Genomic DNA, 16,128 nt, shown 5'->3' on the forward strand with positions numbered 1-16,128 from the left:
ACTTTGACTCTTAAAGCCCCTCCAAGGAACTTTCATGTTTTGCTGGAATGAAGACTGCATTTCCCATGAGCTCTACTAGTGCGTGTTGTTGTAAAGATGCTCATCTGGCTGATCTAGAGTCGACCACTTCATAATAATATTTTTTTTTAAACTACAAAGATAAAACAATAGATGAATCGAAAATGGACACAAAAACAAGTGTGGGTATTGTAGATTCATCCACTTTACCCTCAACCATAAGTTGTTTTTCCTTGTGTCTGCTTAAGGTATCTTTAAATCTGACACCCGATGATTACACTGTGGACTGTTTATAATTGTGTTTTATTTTTGCTTTTATGCTTGATGCTTCATTGGTGTCAATGTTGTGTGTGTTGATTGGTGTTGCTGTTGTGTGTGTTGTTCTATATTTGTGATCAGGGCGTCATTGTAAAAGAGAACTTGCTCTCAATTGGCTTCCCTGAATAAATAAAGGTTTGAAATGAAATGAAATGAAATATGAGACTCTTTTACAACCAAAAGCAAACTTCTCTGGGCATCTTTAGTCTTATATTGATGTTATTATGTCCTTCAACAGGCAGTAACATGCTTCCATATAGAACTGTATAGAACTACCTGCATAAAACACACACATTTGGAGTTTGTGGTGCCGCTAGAGAGAGAAGGTCGACTCAGAGAGGACGACGGAGAAGAGAGAAGAGAAATGAAGAAGCTTCAGGAGGAGAAGGTAGAGGAGGAGGAGGAGGAGGAGGAGGAGGAGGAGGAGGAGGAGGAGGAGGTGAAGCTGCAGCGCTGGGATGTTTCCTGCTGAGACCAAAGAGACTCAGCTCCTGTAGGTTAATGTAAAGAGGCAGCTGCATGAATATGGAACATGCAGCTTCACATCCCTGCTGTGAAACATCCTGCAGAGCCGACTGAGTGTGAGTGTGTGTGTGTGTGTGTCTCTGTGTGTGTATGTGTGTATGTGTGTGTATGTGTGTGTGTGTGTGTGTGTGTGTGTGTGTGTCTCATGTCACCGTGAACGTTGCTGCTGCAGCACCTGTCAGGTAGTGAGAGCTGCAGGTGAAGCAGCTTTTAACGTGTTTCTGTGTGTTTGAGGAGAAGATGTCATGAGGAGAAGTTCAAGTAAAGATACATCATCACCTTGTGTGTGTGTGTGTGTGTGTGTGGGTCTACAGTTTTGAACTAGAGATGTCACGATTACTTGTTTTCACAATTAACCGCTGTATTAAACGCCACGGTTTTCAAATCATAGTTTTGCAGTGACACTAGAACACAGACTATACCTTTATTTGGTTTAGTTTTAACTGTCAGTGGCAATAAAACACAGAAAAATAGACATGAAATGCCAGGGTCTAACCATGGTATAGTGGGAAAATGCATTTCCCACAATTCTATAGCATTAATATATGAAAATGTGCTAATTTAGAGCGGAGTTTTGAGGACTACATTGACCATTTGAATTCACATTTAAAGGAATAGTCTGACATTTCTCTGTCAGACATTTCTCTGCAGTTCCCTCAGCTGATTTACATTTTGAGCAGATTGGGGATATAGAAGGGTAGAAAGAGTGAAGTTTAACACAAGAGTAGTGTAGCCTGTGGATAACTTTAAACTGAATAAATTGGTGTCTCCAATTTATTGAGCAGCTGCGAATGTCACCACAGTAAGTTTCCCAGTCATTGTCACTTATTGACAGAGCTAAGTCTTTTTCCCAAGCATCTTTTAAATGGTGGGATGAAGTCGGATTAAGTAAATTAAAAAGGTCAACGAATCGTGAAGTAAAAGTCTCTTAGAGTCGTATGCGTATCTGACAGTGTGTATTTCTCTTTCAGTTGAGTAAAGGTGGCAAAAGTCTTATTGAGATAAAGGTCCCCAGTGGTAGTGATACCCTTATTCACCCAGAGCAGAAACGCGTTGTCCGACAGTGAGGGTGGGAAAGTGTGGTTTCGGTAGAGAGGGGTGCAGGTGGAGATCTCAGGCAGCTCAAACTATTTCTTTATTTGGTACCAGCAGGGCCGGCCCTAGGATGTTGGTGGCCCCCTAAACAAGATTTCTGTTTGTGGCCCTGCACTCTAAGCGCAAACACCAAATCACTGGTTAAAACTGAATACAGACGTGTTTATGCCCTCTGAGGTTTGAGGACATTTTCTCGACTTTTACATATTTTCTTAAATTGATCTTTTTAAGATACTTGCAGATGTAACAATACTCAAGTGTTTTATGTCTAAATATTAGAACCTCCGCTGTAAGCACACTGAGGCCAGTTTGTCCTAGAACACTGTAGAAAGAAATAATTTAGGACAAATGCTGGAAATTTGAGGTCTGCTTTTTGAAAAATGTCAAATCCCTTGTGAAAACACTCCTTCAGTCATGAGAATGAACAGTTTTTTGGTGCTTGAAATAGGATATGAATACAGTAATAGATACGTGTAGAAAACAAGTCTAAAATGACATTTTGTAAGATTGCTTTTTGAGCACAAATGTTGTCATTCTGCCGTTCTATTTTCACCAAATGTCTTAAATGTGAGATAAAAGAAGCTGAATATTGACTTCACATGACATATAAAGCTCATAGCTGCACGTGCAGACCTCAGGATGTTTAAATGACTTGATGAACCCCGGTACCTTTCTGATCATGTGGCCCCCCACCTAACGGCTGTGGCCCTAAACAACCACATAGAGGGTTTATGCCAGCGGCCGGCCCTGGGTACCAGATTTTTAAAGAACTTCTAACTACGAAATTATTTCCAGGATTGGATTTTGGGGGCTGAGCTGAGTTAAGTTATCTGTGCTTTTCTATCCCAGAGTGAAGCCATGTAGGATTTAACTGGACCTGGCGTAAAGACAATGAAGCTGATTCTGATCTATTTTTAATATTTATTCAGTATAATATTTATTATGCAGTCATCTTTAGTGTCACTTTCTTCTGTCCCGTTATATTCTTCATTGTGTGTGCGATTGTGTTGCCACATGTTGTCCGTCATCCAGATGTTTGCACACAGCAGCACACAACTGTATGTGTGTGTGTGTGTGTTTATCTGCAGCTCAGGATGTAATAACGCCGTTTCTCTAAAACTCATAAAGACGCAGGCGGAGACGTGGACGGTCGGCACGGTGACGGGGCTGACAGCAGAGATAAAGGAAACTGGTGATGAGCAAACAGCGGTGTGAGACTAACACACACAGACACACACACACACACACACACACACACACACACACACACACACACACACACACACACACACACACACACACAGAGCAGACAGCAGGTAGATGTGTGTGTGTGGATAAGATCTGGAGCTAAACTCATTTCCCTCAGTCCACTCGATAACGCCGGTCTGCAGGTTACAGCCTCCACAGGAAATCAATGTGACGGCCACAGTGTGTGTGTGTGTGTGTGTGTGTGTGTGTGTGTGTGTGTGGGTGGGTGTGTGTGTGTGTGTGTGTGTGTGTGTGTGTGTGTGTGTGTGTGTGTGTGTGTGTGTGTGTGTGTGTGTGTGTGTGTGTGTGTGTGTGTGTGTGTGTGTGTGTGTGTGATCAACGCCCTTCAGTAAAGACACACACAGCTTCAGTTTTCTACTTCATTCTCACGTTTGAGGCTGAGTTTAGAGTAAAGGTGAAACACTGAGCCGATGACGTCATTAACTGATTAACCCTTAAACACTTAAGTGAATGTTTTAGGACTTAAGAGTCTCTGAGAAGAGACAGGACGTGCTGCTAGAAAATAAGACTACGACTTGTTTCTGGGGACACAATAAAGTGAGGGACCAGTCTTACAGTATTTTCTTCCATTCCTTCTTTCTTTGTTTCATTCTTTCCTTCTTCCTTGTCTTTCTTTCCTTCTTCCTTCTGTCTTTCTTTCTTTTGCCTTCTTCCTTCTGTCTTTCTTTCCTCACACACTGTCTGTCTTTCTTTCCTTCTTCCTTCTTCCTTTCTTTCTTTTGCCTTCTTCCTTTTGTCTTTCTTTCCTCACACACTGTCTGTCTTTCTTTCCTTCTTCCTTCTTCCTTTCTTTCTTTTGCCTTCTTCCTTTTGTCTTTCTTTCCTCACACACTGTCTGTCTTTCTTTCTTTACTTCTTCCCTCTGTCTACCTTTCTTTCCTTCCTTCTGTCTTTCTTTCTTTCCGTCTTTCTTTTGTCTTTCTTCCGTTCCTTCTGTCTTTCTTTCTTCCCTCCTTCCTTCCTTCTGTATGTCTTTCTTTTTGTCTTTCTTCCCTTCTTCCTTCTGTCTATCTTTCTTTTTTTCCTTCTGTCTTTCTTCCATTCCTTCCGTCTTTCTGTCTTTCTTTCACTATAAAGTGAGGGGCCAGTCTTTCTCGTGTCCCCCTGGAAACACTTCCTTTTGTTGTCAAAGTATTTTTGTGCAACAGTTTCTATCTGACAGAAACTTTAAACTGAGACTTTAAAATAACACAAAACGGTTACATCATCAGGCTGTGAGGAGTGTGTGTGTGTGTGTGTGTGTGTGTGTGTGTGTGTGTGTGTGTGTGTGTGTGTGTGTGTGTGTGTGTGTGTGAGCTGCCCCCTGTTATTACAGAGAGGGAGGAGGAGGAAAATTGCTGCTTCAAAGTGATAAGTAACAGCTCTGTGTCAGGAGGAGACACTTAGGATCTGACAGAGAGAGAGAGAGGGATGAGGAGGAGAGGAGGAGGTCAACAGATGGAATGATAGACGAAAGAAAGAAAAAAGAAAGAAAGAAAGAAAGAGGAGAATGGGGAGGAAGAGGAGAGGAGGTAAACAGAGGGAATGATAGAAGAAAGAAAGAAAGAAAGAAAGAAAGAAAGAAAGAAAGAAAGAAAGAAAGAAAGAAAGAAAGAAAGAAAGAAAGAAAGAAAGAAGGGAGGAGAAGGGGGAGGAAGAGGAGAGGAGGTCAAGAGAGGGAATGATAGAGGAAAGAGAGAAAGAAAGAGAGAAAGAAAGAAAGAAAGAAAGAAAGAAAGAAAGAAAGAAAGAAAGAAAGAAAGAAAGAAAGAAAGAAAGAAAGAAAGAGAGAAGGGGGAGGAAGAGGAGAGGAGGTCAACTGAGGGAATGATAGACGAAAGAAAGAAAGAGGAGCAGAGATGACGACGCTCAAACATCTAATGACGTTTTGAAAACTTGACTCACATCACCAACGTACGCACACAGAGGAAATCTAATGAAGACACACACACACACACACACACACACACACACACACACACACACAGTTCTAGGATACATGCCAGTGTTACATGTGACATTAACTCACATTATCAAACACACACAGACACACACACACACATACACAGGAGGAAAGAGGAGAAAGAGGAGGAGGATGAAAGAGGAGAAAGAGAAAGAGGAGGAGGAAAGAGGAGGACGAAAGGGGAGAAAGAGGAGGAGGAGGAGGAAAGAGGAGAAAGAGAAAGAGGAGAAAGAGGAGGAAGAAAGAGGAGGAGGAAAGAGGAGGAGGAGGAGGAAAGAGGAGAAAGAGGAGGAGGAAAGGGGAGAAAGAGGAGGAGGAGGAAAGAGGAGAAAGGGGAGGAGGAGGAGGAGGAGGAGGAGGAGGAGGAGGAGGAGGAGGTGGAGGAAAGAGGAGAAAGAGGAGGAGGAGGAAAAAGGAGAAAGGGGAGGAGGAAGAGGAGGGGGAGGAAAAAGGAGAAAGAGGAGGAGGAGGAAAAGGAGAAAGAAGAGGAGGAGGAAAGAGGAGAAGATGGAGTGGCAGAAAAATAAAAAAAAAACAGATGGAAACATAAAGCAGAGAAAAACAACAAGAAGAGAAAAGACGAGTGCAGACGGAGGAGAGACAGGATGAAGATGAAGATGATGAAGATGAGGATGAGGATGAAGATGAAGATGAAGATGAAGATGAGGATGAGGATGAAGATGAAGTGGCGGTAGGGAGCTACCTCTTGGAGCGCCGCAGCACGCTGCTCCTCCTCTCAGGCAGCGAGAAATTGGAGAGAACGGTCCAGAAGGAGTCAGACATGCTGCCGTGGCAACCAGGCTACGAGGCTACCGTGGCAACCAGGCTACAAGGCTACCGTGGCAACGAGGCTACCGTGGCAACCAGGCTACGAGGCTACCGTGGCAACCAGGCTAACGAGGCTACGAGGCTACCGTGGTAACGAGGCTACGAGGCTACCGTGGTAACCAGGCTACGAGGCTAAAGAGGCTAAGGCAGACACACGCTGCTGCTGCTGCATCGCTCGCCATCCACACACTGACACACGGAGAGACACACTGACGCCGGCTTCCACCTGTCACACACACACCAGCTCCAGCTCAGCCGGTGTGTGTGTGTGTGTGTGTGTGTGTGTGTGTGTGTGTGTGTGTGTGTGTGTGTGTGTGTGTGTGTGTGTGTGTGTGTGTGTGTGTGTGTGTGTGTGTGTGTGAGAGCTAATCCCTCCTTCTCTCCCTCCCTCTCTCTCTCTCTCTCTGATGCTCTTTTCTTCTCAGCAGCTTCACTTCACTCCAGCTCATTGATTTACAGATGTTTATCTCAGTCACACCATCGATTTACCTGCTCATCTCTCTCTCTCTGTCCAGCTGTTCTTTAAAGGGATAGTTCAACATTTTGGCAAATTAGCCCATTGCCATACAGTAATCCCTATAGTCATAGCAGTAGGTTTGTTACCTTTAATTGTCGGTGCAAGTTATTTTTAGAACGGCGGAGCAGAGCCGTGAGCTGCTCAGAGCTACGCTACGGAGGCTCATTATGGGATTTCTTTGGTTTCCCTCATCAAATACACAATCCAACAACTCCACAACGCTCTGGTGGACAAGTTGTGAGCTGCACATTCACCACGCTATGAGATAATAACACAACGTTACCAGACAGAGTTGTTTTAGAGGGAAATACAGAGACTGTTGATGAAAAACTGTCCCTGAAGGCAACACGCATCAGCGGTTTTGCATGAATTTCCCTCTAAAACAACTGTGGAAATTGCAGATTGTACTTAAGCACGGCAAACTTTATATGGATTTTTTTTTATATACACAATACAATACTTTTAAAGGGACAATGAGGAGTTTTGGAAAGCAAAGTGTTTTCACTACATTTCCCATGAGCCTCCGCACGCATGGTGAAATTCTTGGACCAGCACAAGACGTACGAAAGCGAAAACATTTGCCAAGAATGTTTTCATTCATCAAGAATGAAAGTCGGTGGTAGGAAATGCTGGGCGAGTCGACCACTAAATAAAAATATCAAAATAACTACAAAGATAATACGATATATTTATCTAAATTGACCCATTAACAAGTGGGAAATGTAGATTCATCCACATTAAAGCAGAAGTAAGTGATCCAGTGGTTTTGGCTCTAACTTCCTGTCAGCAGATGGAGTTAGCCGTCCCCGCCCTCGTCCCTACGTCACCACATTCAGGCGCATCCCTTGGCTGCACACACAGAGAGGACCGCCCCTTTATGCTGTTCTCTCTCCTCATTGGATAAAGGTTGTAGGATACAAGGAAAGTTTTCTCCTGGGCTCAGAGCAGAGCAGAGTGACTGACAGACCCGTGTTTCAGACCAAACACTCTATGTAAGTGATTGCTGTCGGAAGATATAACTATTTAAGACTTAGATTAACACAAAAATATCACTTACTTCTGCTTTAATACTTTTGATCTCAAATCTTCTTTTTTTTGACTGCAAACTTTCCGTTTTGCTCTTAAATCTTCTTTTTGATTGCAAAACCACATCTGATTGAATAATAAAGACACAAATGTAGCTCCATACGAGTGAACACATTAAACACAACCAGATGAGCCAACAGTCACCGACTACAGTTACAGTTACAGAATAGTGTTCGTGTTCATGGAGCTGAATTTACAGAGCAAAGTGATTCACACGAGAAAAATGATCTGAAACCGGACGAAAACCTCAGAGACGGAGACAGATCTGAGTCTGAGCTTCAGACTCATCGTCACCACGGAGGAAAACCAGCTGAGGTTGAACCAAAGGAACATTTAGATGTGAAACTATGAAAACAAACTGAATTCACTTTAACTCTTTCGCGACCATTGACGAGTAAACTCGTCAAAACCTTTTTTTTTTTTACAGATTATGATAATCGACACTCTGAGGTACCCTGTGTGTGAATATGGTAGTCCTCTGATATGTAAAACTGTTTTAAACTAAAATCAAAACATAATGTTTTTTATAAACTGTGTGATCTTGGTTTTGTTTGAGTAATCGTTCTCCTTGAATGCTGCTCTGGGGACAGCGTGCAGCGCTGTGCGGCTGTCGGCTACAGTGTTGCCACTTTCTCGCTGAATCTGGCGACTTTCCAAACCCTCTTGGTGACTTTTGACAAAAGCGACCGACGACAAATCTGGCGACTTTTTCCGGTGTTGTTTACAAACGTTTCTGGTTTGGAGACTCATATCTGAAAGCCCGTTATTACAGCTGTTTTCACGGTGCAGCGGAGCGGGCGCTCTGCAGCGGGGGCTGTGACCGGTCGCCCCCGCCCCAGAGCACCCACCGTCGGCCAGTCACACAGGAGTGTCACGGAGCTGCTGCGCTGCGGCCAGAGACCCACACCGCTGCACCGCTGCTCTCCACGCTGCCACACCCCCCAGATTTACCTACAAATATATTTATTTAACCGTAGAAATGATTTGGGAGACGCCACACTGCAGAGTACCGGTAAAATGAGCAGATTGCCACTTGACACAAAAGTGCGTTTTTCTCTGAAACTAGAGCGGAAGCTCCGTTTTTGGAGAAACCCAGCTCTCTCCTCCTCCTTCGTACTCACGAACGAAACGGCGGAAAAACTCGCCGTTTTTTCGAGGAGCACGTTGGAAAGTCACTCTTCAACCACGTGAAGACCGTTTGTTTCTAGGTGATGTACAGAGTTCGGTTCGACGTGAGATAAAAAGGTAAACAAATAGCCAAAAACATGTGGTCCTGAGCGGATGTGCTGAGGAATTAGTGTGGTCGCGAAAGAGTTAAACTCTGGTTCAGTCGACTGGTCACCAAAACACACACACACACCTGAAGTGTGTGTGCTGCAGGTGTGTGTCTTACCTCCAGAAGAAGGGGTTTCCCCGCTGGTGAACAGGGGCGGACTGAGGACGAAGGTCAGAGGGAGAACAGAGGGAGGGAGAGGAGGAGAAGGAGGGGGAGGAGGAGGAGGAGGAGAGGGTGATGAAGGGGGGCTGAACGACCGAGGGATGGAAAGAAGTGGGGGACAGCAGGTGCTGGAGGAGGCTGCTGTTGCCGTGGCAACGCAGCTGAGCCGGCGACCAGATTCTGCCAACAGAGGGAGGGAGGGAAGGAGGGGAGGGGAGGAGGAGGAGGAGGAGGAGAGGAGGAGGAGGAGGAGGAGGAAGAGAGGAGATGTGTGGTGACATCATCCATATGTTCTGTAAGTTTCCTCCTCTGAGCCAACTACACACACACACACACACACACACACACACACACACACACACACACACACACACACACACACGGTCTTTCATCCTAAATTTAGCTCCGACTGCCGTCATGTGTCTTTTCATCTGGAATTAAAATCCTCGTCACACGTTTAAGTCGAATCATGAGCAGGAAATATTTAATTCAGAAATTAAACTTTGATCTCTGACGTCGATCAGAAAAACTCTGTTGGATTTTTGATCTAAAAATCTTTTTTTTTTAAACAGAGTCAGTGAGTTTGATGTGAGGAATATAAAGATGCTCTTATAGATAAATATTGTTATTATAGATGTTTAGGTTTGTTTTCCTGCTTCTCTAAAGCTGAGATTTACAGACTTTTATTCCCTAGTGTCTGTCAACACCATGAACGCATCATGACGTCATTTAACTTTCATACAGAGTGTAAGATTAGATTAGATTTATATTCAGTTTTTATGTTATATATACGTATAGATATGTATTATAGTTAGAAGGACATATTTTTCTTGCATATTTCTATGTATATTTTAGTTTTTATCTTGGACGTTAGGATGTGATTGTATTTCACAGCTTCAGCTTCACAGCAGCTCTGAGCTCTGGGATCAAACTGTGACAGAGTAAATCTGCGGTTTCAGGCGGTGCCGGGCCGGACTCGAGTCGGCGATCCGTACGGAGCTGAGCTGCACCACAGCTTTGTGTTTATTAAATCACTCGTGTGTTTTGCGTGACTTTTCATTTTCACACTACATTTCCCATGAGCCTCCGCGCGCAAGAAAGAAGAGGAAGTAAATGCATCTTCCATGCTGGGACTGGCTAATGCTAATGCTAACTGTTACTGTAAAAGACTTTAATTATCAGTGGAGCAACTAAACAGGTGTTCGGGGCTGTAATTAATACCATGGGGGTATTAACGACTTAATGACTAAAACAGGAAGTGAGTTTCTGATTCACCGATTAATCATCAGAGTTAGTTATTGATTTATTAATAACACTGACACACTCTGCTGTATCATGAATGTATGTTAGTGACATGAGCTCAACATCTTCACACACTAGAAATATAAATTTATATGTCTTCTTCTTTCAGTTTTCATATAAGTTTGGTTTTATTTCCTTTGGCTGCAAATCAATTTTAAATATTTAACCACCACTATATTTACAGTACTGTATTTTATTTGTTCTAAATCTTACAGGGAGATTTTGTTTTTCTCATGTTTTTCTTTATGCAAATTGCAACGAGACGAGTCGCTTTTCAAAATAAAATACCTGGAAGAGCAGGTATTTCATTTCATTCAGTAAAATCATTTCTCATTAATGATCTGTAAAAAAAAAAAAAAGAAAGAAAAGAAAGAGAATAAATCCAGAAACACGTGAATCTTGTGTCAAAAAAAATCGAGGGGTTAAAATGAATAAGTAAGAACATGATTATTTTATTACATAAATGTCGACAGTTGTTTTTGGGTTGTTTTTTTCAACTTTTTTCAAATGTCTAAGTCAGTGAGAGTTGCAGTTCTTTGATGTGAAGTTTGGTTTTCTCCTCTCACATGATGAGACTTTTATTCACAGTTTGACATGTGACCAAGTTTGATTTGTTGTTTACAAACAGTTCAACCGTTCACATCTGAGTTTCTCTGAGCTCAGTGACGGAGAATTAACGGTTGTTTAAAGGTTTTTTATACATCATAGAAGATTATCTATTTATTATGATTATTATATTTATATATAGAGTATATTATTCACCTTCATGTTTTTCATGTCTCGTCTTATTGAGGTGAAACAGAAAAGGTCAGAGGGGAAAGAGTTCAAATCTGATCTACACACATTCTCAGACGTCCAGTCCAAACACACACACAAACACACACACACTGGGTCTTACTGCAGGCGGAGGTGTGGAGCTCCTGCTCTCTCCTTCCTCCTCTTCATGTCGTGTCCCGGGACAAAAGGCTCAGCTGGAATAATCTTTAATAATCCAGCGCTCTGCGTCGGCTGCAGCAGCTCATACCGACCGACCGACCGACACAACTGACCCAGAGTCAGTCAAACCGCACGGACTGCACCTTTATATATAAAGGAATGACCCTGCAGTCTGCGTGTGTGTCTGCGTGTTAGTCTGTGTGTGTGTGACGTCAGCACCTGCCCTTATCAGCACACACACAATTATGCGAGGTATCTGGGCTACGGCGTTCCTTCAGCAGCGAGTGTGGACTTGTGCTGAGTCACACACACACACACACACACGGACACACACACACACACACATTTCTCGGAGCCGAACAAACAAACGAACTCAGTGTGTATCAGCGTGTCAGACTTCCTCCTCCTCCTCATCGCCTCTCGCTAATCCAACACAAAAAATAATAAAAACCAACGACAGCGACAGCGACAGCAGCTCAGGACGAGTCACAGTCTGTTCACTAATAACTCTGCTCCAGACCATAATAATCCACAGGTTCTCACAGCTTCCATCAGGTCGGACGGTGGAAAAAGAAGGAACAGATCGGTGGAGTTCAGACTGAAGTTAGAGTCAGAAGAGGAAGAGCAGGAGGAAGAGGGGGCGGCTGCTGGCAGCGTGTGTCCAGGAACAGAGCGACTTCCCTGGGTCCAGTCTGCTCCGTTAATCCCTCTCAGTTCGTGGAAGTCTCAGCTGTCAGAGAGAGGACGAGCTGAATCCTCCACACAGGGGGGAGGGGGGAGCTTTAAAATTGTTAAAATTAGTTAAAGGGACAACGAGGAGTTTCTATTTGGTTATAAAAAAGTCTGATATTAATGTGGATGAATCTACGTTACCACTTGTTAATGGTCCATTCTAGATAAATCTATGGTTTTGTCTCTATGGTTATTTTGTTATTATTAGTGGTGGTGGAAATGCTGGGCGAGCCGACCAGCATTTCTTTACTTTCGGTTTTGTGGCGAGTCATGAGAATAACGCCGCCGAATCTCCGTTTATGGTGGGAACTACGACGGTATGTGATCGTCTTCCAACCTCTGACTTTAATTCTTGATGAATGAAAACATTCTTGGCAAGACTTTCACCGTGCGCGCCGAGGCTCATGGTAAATGAAGTATGAAAACACTTTCTAAAACTCCTCATTGTCCCTTTAAAAAACTGAGATTTAAGATGATAAAGTCTTGTGAAGTCTGTTAAGGCTTTTAAAAACAAACATTACAAACAAACGGTGTTTTGTACCCGTGCAGGGAAGTTACATAGTGCAGTTCCAGCCGACGCGACCCGGCTCAGGCTGCAGCAGCAGCACCATTCATCCTATTAACCATTTTTCTACCATTGCAATGAGTCTGGAAACATTCTCTGCAATGTTACTTTAACCATTCTAAAATTAAAAATGAGTTTAAGTTAAACAAAGTTTTACTTACCCTAACCCTTAAACTAACCTGTATTTGAAAGGCTTTTAAAAAGGTTGATTCATTTTCATTAATTCTTAATCGTGCTTTTTTTTTAAGTTTTAAAAGCTGTTTGATTTTAACTTATTTAAACTTTTTAAAAACATAATATAAAAAAAACTTTAGATGTTTTGATTATACTGAATTTAACTTATCTTTTAGGGAGTTTTTAAATACGTTTATTAAGCATTCTAAAATTAAAAATGGGTTTAAGTAAAATAAAGTTTTACTTAACCCTAAGGCTTAAACTAACCTAAAGGGGGCGGTGTTTAGCTCAGTTGGTAGAGCACCCGCCCCATGTGTTGAGGCTGTAGTCCTCGCTGCAGGCGGCCCCGGTTCGAGTCCCGCGTCAGACGGCCCTATCCTGCATGTCGTTACCCCATCTCTGCCTCCGATTCCTGTCACACTCTCAACTGTCCTATCAAATAAAAGCATGAAAAGCCAAAAAATATACTTAAAAAAAAAAAACTAACCTAAAGGCTTTTAAAAAGTTTTGGATTTTCGAATGTTTCTCTTTCTTTTCTTTTTTTACAGACCATTAATGAGAAATGCTTGTTGTTAATGAACTCGTGTTCTCTCTGGTGAAGGCTGCATGGTATTTTATTTTGAAAAGCCGAGCCACGGCGGCGAACGGGGACTGGTCTGGTCTCTGCTGCGACACAGAGGACATTGTCCTGACATGAGGACACCGTGTAGGAAGAGCAGCTGTCTGTCCTCCTCTGCTCCAGTTTCCCAGAAGCCTTTGGGGCGGGGGGGTCGGGGGGGTAGGGGGGGGTCGGGCTAAATGCAGCTCACATGCCAGATCACTAATTCATAAACAATGGAATGGATCACAGGCGGCTCTGTGGTAATGTGTGTGTGTGTGTTAATGTGTGTGTGTTGTTGTGTTCTGACGTAGGAACGACCACAGGACATGAGATGTGATTAGGACCAGAGTGTGTGAGTGTGTGTGTGTGTGTGTGTGTGTGTGTGTGTGTGTGTGTGTGTGTGTGTGTGTGTGTGTGTGTGTGTGTGTGTGTGTGTGTGTGTGTATCTGTTGCTGTCTGTTACTCTGGATCGTCCATGTTGACTGATACAAGTTATTAATGAATCAATAACTAGACAAACATCTTCAAACGTCTCCATGGAAACTTCTTTGTAGCCTACGATTATTGTCAGAGAAATAATCACGGTATTACGATTATCATGATTATTATTATGTATTAATTAATTTACATCATATGAATGTGTAAAATCAAATACAGTCAATGTCATAATTACATTACTAAATATTTACACTACATATTTGAAGTCTCTATAACCATTAACCAATTATTAATCCTGCAGGGGAAGTGTTTTAAAGTCATTAATTGTCATTTATACCAAATGTTTAAGTTTATCATTGTTTGTTTTTTAGCACAAATGACTCGCTAACATTTAAATTCCTATCAATCGTATGTTACGTAGGTAAATGGACCTAATTTCTTATATTTACCTTCACTTTGGTGCACAAACATCTGCCTCTGTGTTTCCAACATCATCTTTTTTGGGAAAGTGACGGTATTTGGAAATCTTAACGATTAATTAAAGCTATCAGTCAGCGATCCGGTGGTTTTGTCTAACTTCCTGTCAGCAGATGGAGTTAGCAGTCCCCGCCCTCGTCATGGATCTATTGGTCCTCGTCCCTACGTCACCACATTCAGGCGCATCCCTTGGCTGCACACACAGAGAGGACTGCCCCTTTATGCCGTTCTCTCTCCTCATTGGATAAAGGTTGTAGGATACAAGGAAAGTTTTCTCCTGGGCTCAGAGCAGAGCAGAGTGACTGACAGACCCGTGTTTCAGACCAAACACTCTATAGAAGTGATTGCTGTCGGAAGATATAACTATTTAAGACTTATATTAACACAAATATTCACCTAAGATGTCAAGGTGTTATCATGATGTATTGTTCTATTGTTGTAGCTCTGCCTCTTGTGCGTTTATCTTCATTGTTTTTATGTCGAACATCAACCTGCCAGTGGGACTGGGGATGGAAATGAGCCACTTGGCTACAACAATCGCACACAGTGTTCATCAATATGTATCGTTCCTATTTATAAAGATAAATACAACTGAAACTGAAACTGATCAAAGACTGGATTCTAATGACGAGCAGAGAGAAACATCCTCAACTCTGCAGCAGGACGATAACACACACACACACACACAGTTATAAATAGGTCTACATCCATCAACAGAGGGATACTCAGCTGTTCTGGTCAACACACACACACACACACACACACACACACACACACACACACACACACACACACACACACACACACACACACACACACACACACACACACACACACACACACACACACACACACACACACACACACACACACACACACACACACACACACACACTCAGTGACCTCTGACCGTTGACTGGAAGCTCTCAGAGTATTTCAGCAGCCGAGACGGAAACAGAACAAACAAACCAACACACAAACGCACACACACACTATCGAGTCCACACACACACACACGATAGCAGATAAAGGTGCAAACAGCAGCTTCTCTCCACAGCTTCAACCATGTGAACGTGAACGTGCGTTTTTGTCGTTTTGTTGGGTTTCATTGCGTTGCATCTCCATCAAAGGTGTGTGTGTGTGACAGGAAACAGAGAGGATCATGGGTACTGTAGGTGTGTGTGTGTGTGTGTGACAGGAAACAGAGAGGATCATGGGTACTTACAAGCTGCCGCGGCGAGGAAGGCTCAGCTCCTTCTGGAAGAGACAGAGAGAGAGAGACATTAGCTCAGTGCAGCCGTTCGTCCAGCAGGTGGCACTGTGGCCTCAAGGAGAACCAGTGTTGTGTTCGAGGACCGTGGGATTTTTTAGACTCCAGGAGTAAGAACTGTTCTTTAAATGTGACACACACATTCACACTGTGACCTGGTTTCATGTAATTCAGACTGAGTGACACACACACACACACACACACACACACTCACAGGGTTATTTCCAGGTTGTTTAAATAAAGTTTGTTTGTTTGTTTTTAGAAGTGAAGTGATGAGAGTGTGAAACAAAAAAGTCCATCGGTGCTGTTTCACGGATGCGCGCTGCGTCGCTAGTAGAAACGCATCAAACACGTTAACGCATAGAAGACGGCATCGCTCCGATTATCTCGCTGCTTTTAACCCCTTTAAATCACCATAGCAACTGGCATCTAGTCTAAATGAACTGTGTAAACCAACATTGATGTTAGTTTCTTGTTTTATATATATATATATAATAGTTGTCAGGTGCAAGTTTTTTCCCCCTCTAGAATTAATGATGGTATTATAAAACTCCTAATGCACTTGTTTTATCTTATATTCTATTTTTTTTTTCTACT

At 42.8% G+C, this 16,128-nt stretch overlaps 1 protein-coding gene across 1 annotated transcript in view; it reads right to left on the minus strand.

Moving 5' to 3' along the window:
• mast2 (microtubule associated serine/threonine kinase 2) overlaps positions 1-16,128 on the minus strand; it is a gene marked incomplete at its 3' end in the record, with an annotated part of 193,126 nt that overhangs the window by 59,253 nt on the left and 117,745 nt on the right. Inside the window, exon 4 of the mRNA XM_083970964.1 lies at positions 15,487-15,518. Coding sequence (XP_083827090.1) covers positions 15,487-15,518 — 32 coding nt within the window. The remainder of the gene's footprint in view (positions 1-15,486; positions 15,519-16,128) is intronic.

This window comes from Trachurus trachurus, assembly GCF_905171665.1.
Source record: "Trachurus trachurus genome assembly, chromosome: 4".
NCBI classification, from domain to species: Eukaryota; Metazoa; Chordata; class Actinopteri; order Carangiformes; family Carangidae; genus Trachurus; species Trachurus trachurus.